Genomic DNA, 13057 nt, shown 5'->3' on the forward strand with positions numbered 1-13057 from the left:
CTCCTCCTCCTCCTCCTCTGAGCCATTTCTGTCAGAGCTCTCTCAGCCCCACCCACCTCGCAGCCGGTGTCTGTTGTGGGGAGGAGAAGGGAAAGGAAATTGTAAGCTGCTCTGAGACTCCTTCGGGTAGTGAAGGGCCATGGGGTATAAACCCAATCATCTCCTCCTCCTCTTGTTCTTCTTCCTCTTCTTCTCTCCAAGCTCACCCTTTCCAGGCTCCCTTCAAATTTCCAGAAATGTCCACACCTGGAGTTGAGAATCCTAGCTGCAACCTCTCTGTCCAACAAAGAAATTCGCTTTTCTTTCTTTGATGGCTCTGACAAAGTGAGCCCTGCCTCACGAACGCTTGTGCCACAATCAATTCATCAGGCGGCTGATTGAGAACACAAATTCTCCCATTAGTATGATTCTCCTCTGATTTAGATCTGCACATTCTGTGCAGAACTCCCTGTCGGGAAACCTCCCTGGGTAGAGACAGTGTTCCAGGTTGGGCCCTTGTTCTGATTCAGCCGGCCCTTCTTCAGCCACTCGCAAGTGAGACCTTTTCTGAGCAGGCACATGAAATAACTTGGCCATGGGGACTTCCGGTTGATGGTGGCACGCTCACGGACTCACCTCCCGGACCTCCCGGGGGTGTCTCCGTGCTCTGGCGGATGGAGGGGGTGAGCTGGCTCGTAAACCCCCCCCCCCCAGAAAAAAGAAGAGGACGATAAGTCCAGTGGAGAGCTGGAAACTGGTTCGTCTGGTGAGGACTCTTTGTCTGAGCAGGGGGCATCCGCCCCGAAAAGTTCCTACAAACTGCGGAAGAGAGAGAAGAAGAAGTAAAGGCTGAAGGACTCTGAATTGTGCCTTTGAGAACTTTGGTTCTAGGGGATGATGGGGGGCACTGTTATTGGGCAATTAAATGTAACTGGGGATGGTTAAAAGATTGACACAGTTCATAAGAAGTACAAAGATGAAAAGTCTGAATGAAGTATAAAAAGCTAGCTGGAGATCTCCTCTCTTGGGTTTTTAGTTAGTAGTGGGTTCTTTACTTTCTCCCTTATATGTAGCTTTCCCTTTCCCTTTTTTCTGTTCTAGTTTTTGTAGTGTTTAAAAAATCAATAGAAATAACTTGGCCATATTCTCCGTTTTCCTCCCGCCAGTACTTGCGTTGGCCTCTGGCCCAGAGCTCGGCAGACTGACCTTTTTAGGTCTAGTAGGAATCATCGATCCTCCGAGGAACGGAGTGAAGGAAGCGGTTCAGGCCCTCATCGAGTCTGGCATCTCGGTGAAAATGATAACAGGAGATGCTTTGGAAACAGCCTGGGCTATTGGTGAGCAAACTGAATTCCCCCCGCAAGTATGAGCCACTGTCTTTTGAGGCTGGTCGCTGAAGGGCTGTACTACCCTGAGCATAATGCCGAAGCTTTTGGCTATTCTTTCCCCTTCCTGGACACTTTTGTATTTCATAGAAAGGTGATTGAAGTGGGGGCATCAGGAATTTGTAAGGACCCACTGTTCGATCCCAAAATAAGGAACATATTGAGGGACCATCAGAGCATGGCACATTAACAGCAATTTATCCCAGTACACCAGGGGTCCACAACGTGGTATCCACCAAGTGTTTTTTTAGAGAGTGGGCAGGTACAGGTGGTCCTTTTGCCCAGCAAGGCTTCTGACTGGCCACTGGAGATTTGATTGGCTGTGCAGACTTTTAAAGATGTTGCTTTGGCAGCAGCTGCCGCCTCAGCACAAAGATCATCACTCTGTGACTGAAGGTAAACTGCAGTGGCCATTTTGTGGCTGGCTCCGCCTCTTGAACCAGCCATTTTGTTGCAGCTGTTTTGGGGCTGCAATAGGGTTGTGTATTCGGTAAAGCCAAACTGGAAAAAAAACCAAAAAAACTTTTTTGGCATTTTTCGGGTATTCGGCATACCAAATCAGATCCCCTGAGCTGATTCGACTGCCAAATATTGAATGCTGAAAAAAACGGTTTTGGCTTTTTCCAGGAGAAAGCTCACACCAATGTCACAACCCGGAAGTGATGTGACGACGCCGGGCACGCTGGGGACGGGGCCACGACCATCAGAGGGAAAACCAAAGAGTTTTCCCTCCGATGGTCGTGGCCCCGCCCCCAGCATGCCCGGCATCATCACATCACTTCCTAGTGACGCACATGTCGGTGTGGGGTTCCCCCCAGGGCCAGATCCACCGGCGGCGGGGAACGGGCCTCTGGGGCGGGGGTTTCCCCGCCCCCCGGGGGGATTTGGCAAGCCTATTCTGGATTGGCCTGTGTCTGCCATGTGACGATCAACTAACACAATGTTTTCCCCACAGCCCAGAAGATCGGCCTTTGCAATGGAAAGATGAAAGCCATGTCTGGGGAGGAACTGGAGACTATCACAGAGTCCGCGTTATCATCCACAGTCAAAAATGTAATGGGATTGGAAGGGGTTCCAAACACATGGTTTGTGATTGTCCTAGAAACCCCCAGTGGCTTCACCTATGCCTGCTTTTTTCTCTCTCCCCACCATACAGGTTTCCATCTTCTTCCGAACGAGCCCCAAACACAAACTTAAAATCATAAAGGTATCGGCAGACCCCAAATTAGCAGCGCCCTCGTCTCTCTTCTTTTCCCTGAGCAACTAGACCTGACGCTTCTCCGGGCGGTCCCGCCTTTGCTCCTGATTTGACCAATTGCTGTAATTAGACTTTTGCTGTAATGATTGTTTCTCTTTCTCACAGCACCTTCTGGGAACAGCTGTCTGCTAGTCCTTTGCTGTGTCTAATGAAGTAGGGGGGAAGACACCCTGCCACTGCTTTTAAATAGTGGAAGACCCAACAATGGGGAGTGTATCCCTCGCTTAGGGTAGCCGTGGTTATCTTCCACATTCCTGTCTTGGTGGCTGCTCTTTTCATTAGCTGGAAGTTGCACAACTGGTGGTCCAACATGGCACTATGATCTGGTGATTTGCCTCTTTGCCCATGTTTTATAATGTGGGTGGTGGTCCGATGCAATGTTCCCTCTAAGCTGAGTTGCTGTGAGCTAGCTCACAATCTTTTAGCCGCCAGCTCACACATTTTTCTCTTAGCTCAGGAAGGGTGGCTCCAAATCACTCGCTCACAACTTTAATGCCAGAAGCTCACAAAGCAGAATTTTTGCTCACAAGACTCCACAGCTTAGAGGGAGCATCGAGTGATCCTGCGTAAGACCCCTACTCCCGGTTTGCTGATCTGGGACATTTCTGTCATTGATTGGGCTTGAACCTACCGATCATATTTGCATGACAAGATATCTTTAAATGAAAACAAATGGCACAGGCCGAAAAAGAAAAAAAAAATCTAATAAAAGCTTCTTTCTGCACCGATTGTAGTTCCCTCCCCCCCAAAAAATTGTTTTTTTGTTGGAATTCTTAGTATTCACTGCTTCTGAAAGCCCAAAACTGCAGTGGTTAGTATCGCTAAATCAGGGGTCTCAAACAGCAGAGGATAGGACTCACAATAATGGGTTTAAATTAAGGGTGGGAAGGTACCGGCTGGATATTAGGAAAAACTTTTTGACAGTCAGTTGCGCAACGGTGGAATCAGCTGCCTGGGGAGGTGGTGAGCTCCCCCTCCCTGGCAGTCTTTAAGCAGCAGCTGGACAAATACTTGTCAAGGGTGCTCTAGGCCGAGCCTGCACTGAGCAGGGGGTTGGACTAGATGGCCTCTATGATACCTTCCACCTCTATGGTTCTATGATTGCCTGCCAGCACCATGTTGCCTGCCAGGGGGTTGCCTGCCAGCACCTTTCTTGGTGCCCCCCAAGTGTTTTTTAGAAGGTGGGTGGAGCCAGCATGGGCTCTTGCCCAGCAGGACTTCTGATTGGTCACTGAAGATCTAATTGGCTACTCAGATTAAAATAATGTTTTGGTGGCAGCTACCATTGTGTTGGCTTTATTCTCTCACTCCTCTTTCCCAGTACATTTTTAATGACCCCTCTTCAGTCCTACACTTGGGCTTCATCTATGCATTTGGCTCCTCCCCCTGTGGCAGCCATTTTGGGGTCACGCCCACCCTCCCGTGCCACAGTTCCAAAGGCCCCCAAAGGCTCAGATAGGTTGGGGACCCCTGATTTAAACTGTCCCCGTGTACCATGAGCAACATTTTATGTTGGTAGAGTTAAGGTGTCTCTACCAGGGATGTGCACTTCTCTTGCTGTGAAACATCACTGGCAGCGGCACTTATTTTTAGAGAACAAATGCTGACGTCTGCAAAAGGAAGTATAATGACATTAATGCTTGCAACGGGCGTTTCCACAGGCTTTGCAAAAGGCAGGTGCCATTGTGGGAATGACAGGAGATGGGGTGAACGACGCCGTGGCTCTGAAATCCGCCGATATCGGGATTGCGATGGGAAGAGCCGGGACAGACGTCAGCAAAGAAGCCGCCAACATGATCCTTGTGGATGACGACTTCTCGACAATCAGGTGGGCTGAACTCGAAAGGGTTCTAAGACTCACTGAGCCCAGTGCTTTATACCGTGCGTGATGTTCCCGATGCGCCATCTCGCATACGGAGAAGCATTACGCCCTGTGACTTCTCCACTCAGTTCCATAGGAAGTGACTTTTAATGGCTTTTTAAAGGCTTGTTTCTATACCATGGCTTTTAACAACTAGATAACTAGAGCTCAAGGGCATCCGATAAAGCTGACGGGCAGTAGATAATCAGGACAGACCAAAGGAAATATTTCTTCATGCAGGAAGTAATTAAAATCTGGAAATTGCTGCCAGAGGATATAGTGATAGCCACAGGCATAGATGGGTTTGTTTGTTTGTTTATTCCATTCACACCCCTGCCCTCCCCGCGAACAGGCTCAGGGCGGCTTACATTGGTCGGTAAAGGTAAAGGTTCCCTTGCTCGAAAGCCAGTCGAGTCTGACTCTAGGGTTGCGGTGCTCATCTCCATTTCAAAGCCGAAGAGCCAGCGCTGTCCGAAGACGTTTCCGTGGTCATGTGGTCAGCATGACTAAACACCAAGGCACACGGAACGCTGTTACCTTCCCACCGAAGCAATACCTATTTATCTACTTGCAATTTCTTGCTTTCAAACTGCTAGGTTGGCAGGAGCTCGAACTAGAGACGGGAGCTCACTCCGTCATGCAGCACACTCGGGTCTCGAACTGCTGAACTACCGACCTTCCACAGCCTGCAGTTCAGCGTCTTAACCACTTGAGCCACCGCAGCTCCTACATTGGTCGGTACCCAGTACCATAAAACCATATACAAAAGTTAAAACATTTTAAACATTTAAAACAATCAAATACTCAAAGTGCTAGTGATAGTAATCGTCTTTCGGTGATTAAGATGGCATACGCTATAGTATACAAGCAACTGTTTCCAAGTCAGTGCTCTTTCAGCATCGCGCAATGGAATGGCTCAATCTCCAGGCTGGGGCCAGCCCATAACCACAGATGTTGGTGGTAGTGGTGTGGCGGCTCCTCATTGAAAGCCTGGTGGAAGAGCTCCATCTTGCAGGCCCTGCGGAACTGTAAAAGATCCCGCCGGGCCCTGATCTCTTCTGGGAGCTCATTCCACCAGTATGGAGCCGCCACTGAGAAGGCCCTGGCGAATTTAAATTTTAAAGGGACTGTAGAAGGTCCCGCTGGGCCCTGATCTCTTCTGGGAGCTCATTCCACCAGTATGGAGCCGCCACTGAGAAGGCCCTGGCGAATTTAAATTTTAAAGGGGAATTCGCTTCATGGAGGAGAGGTCTATCAGTGGCACCTAGCCATGGTGGCTAAGGGGAACCTCCACGTTCAGGGGCAGTAAGCCTCTTTTGCCAGGAGGCAACATCAGAGGAAGGCCTTTAAGCCCTGTTGTTGGCCCTCCAGAGGAATTGGTAGGCCACTGTGCGAGAAAAGATGCCGCTGGTCTGATCTAGCAGGGATCCCCTCATGTTCTTATATTCTTGTTAACTCACCTCTAGCAGGAGCCAGCGTAGAAATGTTCTAAATGAATAAAGCTCTTCCAGTGTGCATTCCTTTCCACCTACATACCAGCTTCCTCCACCAACATGAATGGAGCAACATATAAAAGGGGTGCATGAATGTCTCTTGATTGGGCTGATAAAACCTGTAATGACAAACAGTGTCCAAATGATCCACTGTCTTAACTGTGAAATTCAGGAAGCTGCACAGGTGACACCGAGGCTTCTGGTAGTTCTGTCTCTGGTGGTACCTATCCCCCCCACCTCTCTCCCAGGAGAGCCAGTGTGGTGTTGTGGTTAGGAGCATGGACTCTAATCTGGGAGAACCAGGTTCGATTCCCCACTCCTCCACATGCAGCCGCTGGTGTGAGCTCGGGTCAGTCACAAGTTCTCTCAGAGCTGTTCTCTCATGAGCAGTCTTCAAGAGAGCTCTCTCAGCCCCACCGACCTCACAGGGTGTCTGTTGGGGGGGAGGGGAGGGAAAAGGAGACTGTAAGCCGCTCTGGGACTCCAAGTGAAGGGCTGGATATGAATCCAATCTCTCTTCTTCTCTTCCTCCAGTTATGAATACCTGGGGAAAGAGAGGCTGGCTATACAGTTGTAGAACAAGTGCTGTGTAGAGCATGGGTGTATGAAGAAAGTGCCGTGCAGATTGTGTTGGCAGGCTGCATCTGGCTCTTACCCACAGAAGACAGGTGTCTGGACTAAACTTTAACTGTTAACGCCTTATCAGATGCTACGGTTTCACCGCATGCCACACTCCAGATCACAGTGGCTATTCTAGGGGCCCAGTTCAGAGTGCACAAAACTGTCCTTTCCAGGGCTATTTTTGGGCAGGAACGCACAGGAATGGAGTTCCGGCTGGCTCCCAAGTTGGCCACGCCCAGCAGGAACTCATTAGCATAATAGGCCACACCCAACAGCAGGAACTCATTAGGATTGGCTACATTAGGGGTGTGTGGCCTAACATGCAAAGGAGTTCCTGCTACAAAAAAAGGCCCTGGGTTTTGACAACAAACAAGGCATACAGAATAAGAAGCAAAAGGTCAGTGTGGCTGGATAACCACACTTCTGGTAACATTGGGGTGTGGCCTAATGTGCTAATGAGCTGTGCTGTCAGGGGAGTGGCCCAATATGCTAATGAGTTCCTGTTGTTGGGTGTGGCCTATTATGCTAATGATTTCCTGCTGGGCTTTTTCTACAAAAAGAGCCCTGGTCCTTTCCACTGAACAGGCTGGAGAAGCAACACATAGGGTTGCCAAGTCCAGGTTGGGAAATTCCTTGAGATTTCAGGGCTGAGTTTGGGAAGGGGGGGGAGAGAGCTCGGTAAGGATGTGATGTCATAGAGTCCGCCCTCTGAAGCAGCCATTTCCTCCTGGGGAACTGATCTCTGTCACCTGGAGATGAGCTGTAATTCTGGGAGATCTTTAGAGCCCACCAGAAGTTCGGCAACCATAACCAAGAGCTTCATTGCAAGGAACTTCTTCCTTGAAACAAATTCTTTTTTTCCCTTTCCTTCAAAACCATGCAGAAGTGCCAGTACCTTCCACTTCCATGAAAATCCAGCACCCGTCCTCTCAGGGCCGGACCCAGCTTATTTTGCACCCTAGGCGAGGATCCCTTCTGGCGCCCCCCCCCCCAGTGCGCCCATCAATTTCCAAAAATAAATGCATTTTAGGAAGAATGAAAAACACAAATGATCAAGAAACTCCCAGAGTATGGGGCTGGGTTCAGTTTGGCGCCCCTAAGGGCCGTCCTGCTCTAGGAGACTGCCTAATTCGCCTAGTGAGTGAGCCGGCCCTGCGTCCTCTGATAATAGGTTCATATAAACTTAGGAAGCTGCCCTATACTAAACTGGATCATTAGTTTCTCTAGCTCTTCATTATCTGTTATGATCGGTGGCAGCTTTCTCATGTCTTGGGCACATGAAGGTCCTTTGTACCTTGATGCTTGATAGAAACAGAAATATCTACAAGATAGATAGATAGATAGATGATTGATAGATAGATGATTGATAGATAGATGATTGATAGATGATTGATGATAGATAGATGATTGATGATAGATAGATGATTGATGATAGATAGATGATGGATAGAGGGATAGAGGGATAGAGGGATAGAGGATAGAGGATAGATGGATGGATGGATGGATGGATGGATGGATGGATGGATGGATGGATGGATGGATGGATGGATGGATGGATGGATGGATGGATGGATGGATGGATGGATGGATGGATGGATGGATGGATGGATGGATGGATGGATGGATGGATGGATGGATGGATGGATGGAGGGGGCCACAGTGGCTCAGAGGTTAAGACGCTGAGTTGCAGACTGGAAGGTCGGTAGTTCAGCAGTTCGAGACCCGAGTGTGCCGCGTGACGGAGTGAGCTCCCGTCTCTGGCACCAGCTCCTGCCAACCTAGCAGTTCGAAAGCAAGAAATTGCAAGTAGATAAATAGGTACTGCTTTGGTGGGAAGGTAACAGCGTTCCATGCACCTCAGTGTTTAGTCATGCTGGCCACAACACCACAGGAAAAGTCTTTGGACAGCGCTGGCTCTTTGGCTTGGAAACGGAGATGAGCACCACCACCTAGAGTCAGATTCGACTAGATAGATAGATAGATAGATAGATAGATAGATAGATAGATAGATAGATAGATAGATAGATAATATAAAATGTCACTTTTTTCCCAACAGCAATGCAATCGAGGAAGGGAAAGGAATATTCTACAACATTAAAAATTTCGTCCGTTTCCAGCTCAGCACGTAAGTAGCCGTGGGGCTTGACCCATCGGAATGAGCTGATTTCAGGCCCACAGAATACTCACAAACATTTTCTCTTTCGCGTTCTCGGCAGGAGCATCTCGGCGCTGAGCTTAATTACCCTGTCGACAGTCTTCAATTTGCCCAATCCACTCAATGCTATGCAGATCTTATGGATCAATATTATAATGGATGGGCCTCCGGCACAGAGGTGAGGACATGAAGGGGAGGGATCGGAGTCCAGGGTGGGTGGGTGGGTGGGTGGGAGATCGGCATCTGAAGCCTTTCTAATCCCATCACCCCCTTTCGAAAAAGAAAATACGAGACCTTGATTTCAAACTCCTGTTTTTGCTGTTGTTGGTTGGCAAAAGCAACATCCTTCGGCCAAGAACCCGCTTCTGTTTCAGAGGCAGAGGCATCTCCAAAACTAGATATTTTCCAGTTCAGTTTTAACCCACATCCTTCAGCCAAGAACCCGCTTCTGTTTCAGAGGCCGATTCGGCATCTCCAAAAGTGGGTATTTTCCAGTTCAGTTTTAACCCACATCCTTCGGCCAAGAACCCGCTTCTGTTTCAGAGGCCGATACGGCATCTCCAAAAGTAGATATTTTCCAGTCCAGTTTTAACCCACCTCCTTCGGCCAAGAACCCGCTTCTGTTTCAGAGGTCGATTCGGCATCTCCAAAAGTGGATATTTTCCAGTTCAGTTTTAACCCACATCCTTCAGCCAAGAACCCGCTTCTGTTTCAGAGGCAGATACGGCCTCTCCAAAAGTGGGTATTTTCCAGTTCAGTTTTAACCCACATCCTTCAGCCAAGAACCCGCTTCTGTTTCAGAGGCAGATACGGCCTCTCCAAAAGTGGGTATTTTCCAGTTCAGTTTTAACCCACATCCTTCAGCCAAGAACCCGCTTCTGTTTCAGAGGCAGATACGGCCTCTCCAAAAGTGGGTATTTTCCAGTTCAGTTTTAACCCACATCCTTCAGCCAAGAACCCGCTTCTGTTTCAGAGGCAGATACGGCCTCTCCAAAAGTGGGTATTTTCCAGTTCAGTTTTACTGAAACGAGAGGAGTTTGCCTGTCTTTTCAAGTTGAACACTGTCTGTTTGAACTTCCTCCCCTTCTCCAGGATTAAGAGGACATTCTTCGTAGGGCGGGAAATGAGATGACTTGAACTTAGTGAAGCCATCCTCCAGGTGGAACCTGGAACTCTCCTGGAATTGCAAGGGATCTCCACAGGGCTTTTTTGGTAGAAAAAGCCCAGCAGAAACTCATTAGCATAATAGGCCACACCCAACAACAGGAACTCATTAGCATATTGGGCCACACCCCTGATAGCACAGCTCATTGGCATATTAGGCCACACCCCCATGTTACCAGAAGTGTGGTCATCCAGCCACACCCACTTTTTGCTTCTTATTCTGTTTACCTTGTTTGTTGTCCAAACCCAGGGCTTTTTTGTAGCAGGAATCCCTTTGCATGTTAGGCCACACACCCCTAATGTAGCCAATCCTAATGAGTTTCTGCTGTTGGGTGTGGCCTATTATGCTAATGAGTTCCTGCTGGGCGTGGCCAACTTGGGAGCCAGCCAGAACTCCGTTCCTGTGCGTTCCTGCCCAAAAATAGCTGCCCAAAAATAGCCCTTGATCTCCAGACCGCGGAGACCCGTTCCCCTGGAGGAAATGGCAGCTCCGAAAGGTGGACTCTGTTGCATTACATGTCTGCTAAGCTCCCTCCCTCCCCAGACTCCACCCTCCTGAGGCCCCACCCCTAAATCTCCAGGAATTTCCCAAGCTGGAGTTGGCAACCTTACTTGAACCTCACCATTGGACTCTTAGATTTTGTTTTAACGCAGCCCTGGCGGGCAGAATCACTGTCCCGTGGGACGTGGCATTCACACAGTGACACATTCCGACATTGCTGCTACCTGTACGAAGCAACTCTGTGGTGTACAAAGTCCCACAGAAGGGTGCTTTGGCCATCTATTGCCCCAGATTTCCTGTGGCTTCAGTGACTTCATTTATTTAATTTCCTCTTCATTCGCTTAACTTATTTACCTTGCTCTCCAATGGGGGCTCAAAGTGGCTTACGGTCACTCTCCTCCGTTTTAGCCTCACAACGACCCTGTGAGGTAGGTTAGGCTGAGAGTGTGTGATTGGCCCAAGGTCACCCAACAAGCTTCCATGGCAGAGTGGGAATTCAAACCTGGGAAAATAAAACATTCCATAATCAATTTTTTTCTTTTCTTTTCTTTTTTCAATTTTTCCAATTTTTCAGGAAAAACAAAAACAAAAAAGGCTTCAGGGAAAAAACGGGGAAAAAACCGGGGTTTTTTCCGAATTTTTCTGGGTTTTTTTCCGGGCCTTCACATCTCTAGGCTTCAGTTACTTCATTTATTTAATTTCCTCTTCATTCGCTTAACTTATTTACCTTGCTCTCCAATGGGGGCTCAAAGTGGCTTACGGTCACTCTCCTCCGTTTTAGCCTCACAACGACCCTGTGAGGTAGGTTAGGCTGAGAGTGTGTGATTGGCCCAAGGTCACCCAACAAGCTTCCATGGCAGAGTGGGAATTCAAACCTGGGTTTCTCAGATCCTAGTTCAACACTACACCACGGTGGTTCTCACGTAGTGAGGGGTACCTCTCTAGTCAGGGGTACCCTTTTAGGAGTCAGTTTGGTGTACTGGTTAAGTTTGTGGACTCTAATCTGGGAGAACCGGGTTTGATTCTCCACTCCTCCACTGGCAGCTGCTGGCGTGACCTTGGGCACGCCGTAGTTCTGATAAGAGCTGTTCTTGAAAAAGAGCCGTTTCTGTCAGAGCTCTCTCAGCCCCACCTACCTCACAGGGTGTCTGTTGTGGGGAGGGGAAGGGAAAGGAGTTTGTAAGCCGCTCTGAGACTCCTTTTGGTAGTGAAGGGCAGGGTATACATCCAATCTCTTCTTCTCTAGTCCCCTGCACTCCTACCTGCCTCCCCTGGTGATAGGGGGCAATAATATTGTGAAATCTGTTTGATTGGGCTGTACATGATTGGCTGGTGCTCCCCTGGAGAGTTCCACACTCAGTGCAGGACTTGCGTATCTTACTTATCCTGCACAAAGCCATTACCAAATGCAAGCATTTCCCAGCAACTTCCATAAAGGTGTCATAATTCGTAGATTGGTCTTCAGGAACAACAGCAAAACAAAAGGAGTTTTAAAAAGCATTAGAACAGACCTTGGAACAAGTCACTGACGGAAAAGGTGTGGTGCCGTGTGATTTTCTCACGCATGCCATTGTCTAGCACAAATCTGGACTGACGACGTCTTATTTATTTACTTCATTTGTACCTTGCCTTTCTCCTCCTCCGGGACCCACGGCAGCTTACAGCATCCTTCTGTCCTCCATTTTATCCTCACAACAACCCTGTGAAGTAGGTTAGACTGAGGAGGGGGTGACTGGCCCAAGGTCACCCAGCAAGCTTCCATGGCACGAGTGGGGATTCGAACCTGGGTCTCCCAGATACTAATCCGAATACTCTTACCCACCACACCACACGTGGCTCTCAATGCTTATTCATCTGCGCTAACAAAACAACATGCCTTTCTCTGGAAACAGTTTGGGTGTCGAGCCAGTTGACAAAGATGCTATCAAACATCCTCCCAGGAGCGTCACGGACACGATTCTCAGCAGGTCCCTGGTCCTAAAGATCTTGCTGTCGGCCGCCGTCATCATCAGCGGAACCCTCTTCGTGTTTTGGAAAGAGGTGAGGGAGAGAGATTGACTTGAGGCACCTTAGTCAAGAGAACACTTTAGAGCAGTCTTCTGAAAGGTCCTTTGCTGTTGTTCAGTGATACAATCCAGATGTTTTCAAAACTGCTCTAAGGACCATGTTCAGGGCATTGCATAGTCAACCTGGGGTTGGGGGAGGCTGATAGAGGAACCGCTCTAACTGCCAGGAAGCTCTTCCTAATGTGTAGCGGACAACTCTTCTGATTTAATTTTAACCCATTGGTTCTGGCCCTACTTTCTGGGGCAATGGAAAACAACTCCTCACCATCCTCTAGATGACAACCCTGCAAGTACTTGAAGATGGTGATCACGACACCTCTCACTCGTCTCCTCTCCAGGCTAAACATACCCAGCTCCTTCAACCTTTCCTCACCTTTCTTTCTCCCTCACCTGCCACCCTGCAGTCAGTATTAAGAACGTAAGAACATAAGAGACGCCAATGTTGGATCAGGCCAAAGGCCCATCCAGTCCAACACTCTGTCACACAGTGGCCAAAAATACCAGGTGCCATCAGGAGGTCCACCAGTGGAGCCAGGACATTAGAAGCCCTCCCACTGTTGGCCCCCCCAAGCA

At 48.8% G+C, this 13057-nt stretch overlaps 1 protein-coding gene across 1 annotated transcript in view; it reads left to right on the top strand.

Moving 5' to 3' along the window:
* Positions 1–13057, top strand: part of LOC107107644 (calcium-transporting ATPase type 2C member 2-like) — a gene marked incomplete at its 5' end in the record, with an annotated part of 27721 nt that overhangs the window by 11187 nt on the left and 3477 nt on the right. Inside the window, 7 exons of the mRNA XM_015407945.1 lie at positions 1146–1316; positions 2320–2417; positions 2521–2571; positions 4284–4450; positions 8654–8722; positions 8814–8930; positions 12311–12465. Coding sequence (XP_015263431.1) covers positions 1146–1316; positions 2320–2417; positions 2521–2571; positions 4284–4450; positions 8654–8722; positions 8814–8930; positions 12311–12465 — 828 coding nt within the window. The remainder of the gene's footprint in view (positions 1–1145; positions 1317–2319; positions 2418–2520; positions 2572–4283; positions 4451–8653; positions 8723–8813; positions 8931–12310; positions 12466–13057) is intronic.

This window comes from Gekko japonicus, unplaced genomic scaffold (assembly GCF_001447785.1).
Source record: "Gekko japonicus isolate JY-2015 unplaced genomic scaffold, Gekko_japonicus_V1.1 scaffold6213, whole genome shotgun sequence".
Taxonomy (NCBI): domain Eukaryota; kingdom Metazoa; phylum Chordata; class Lepidosauria; order Squamata; family Gekkonidae; genus Gekko; species Gekko japonicus.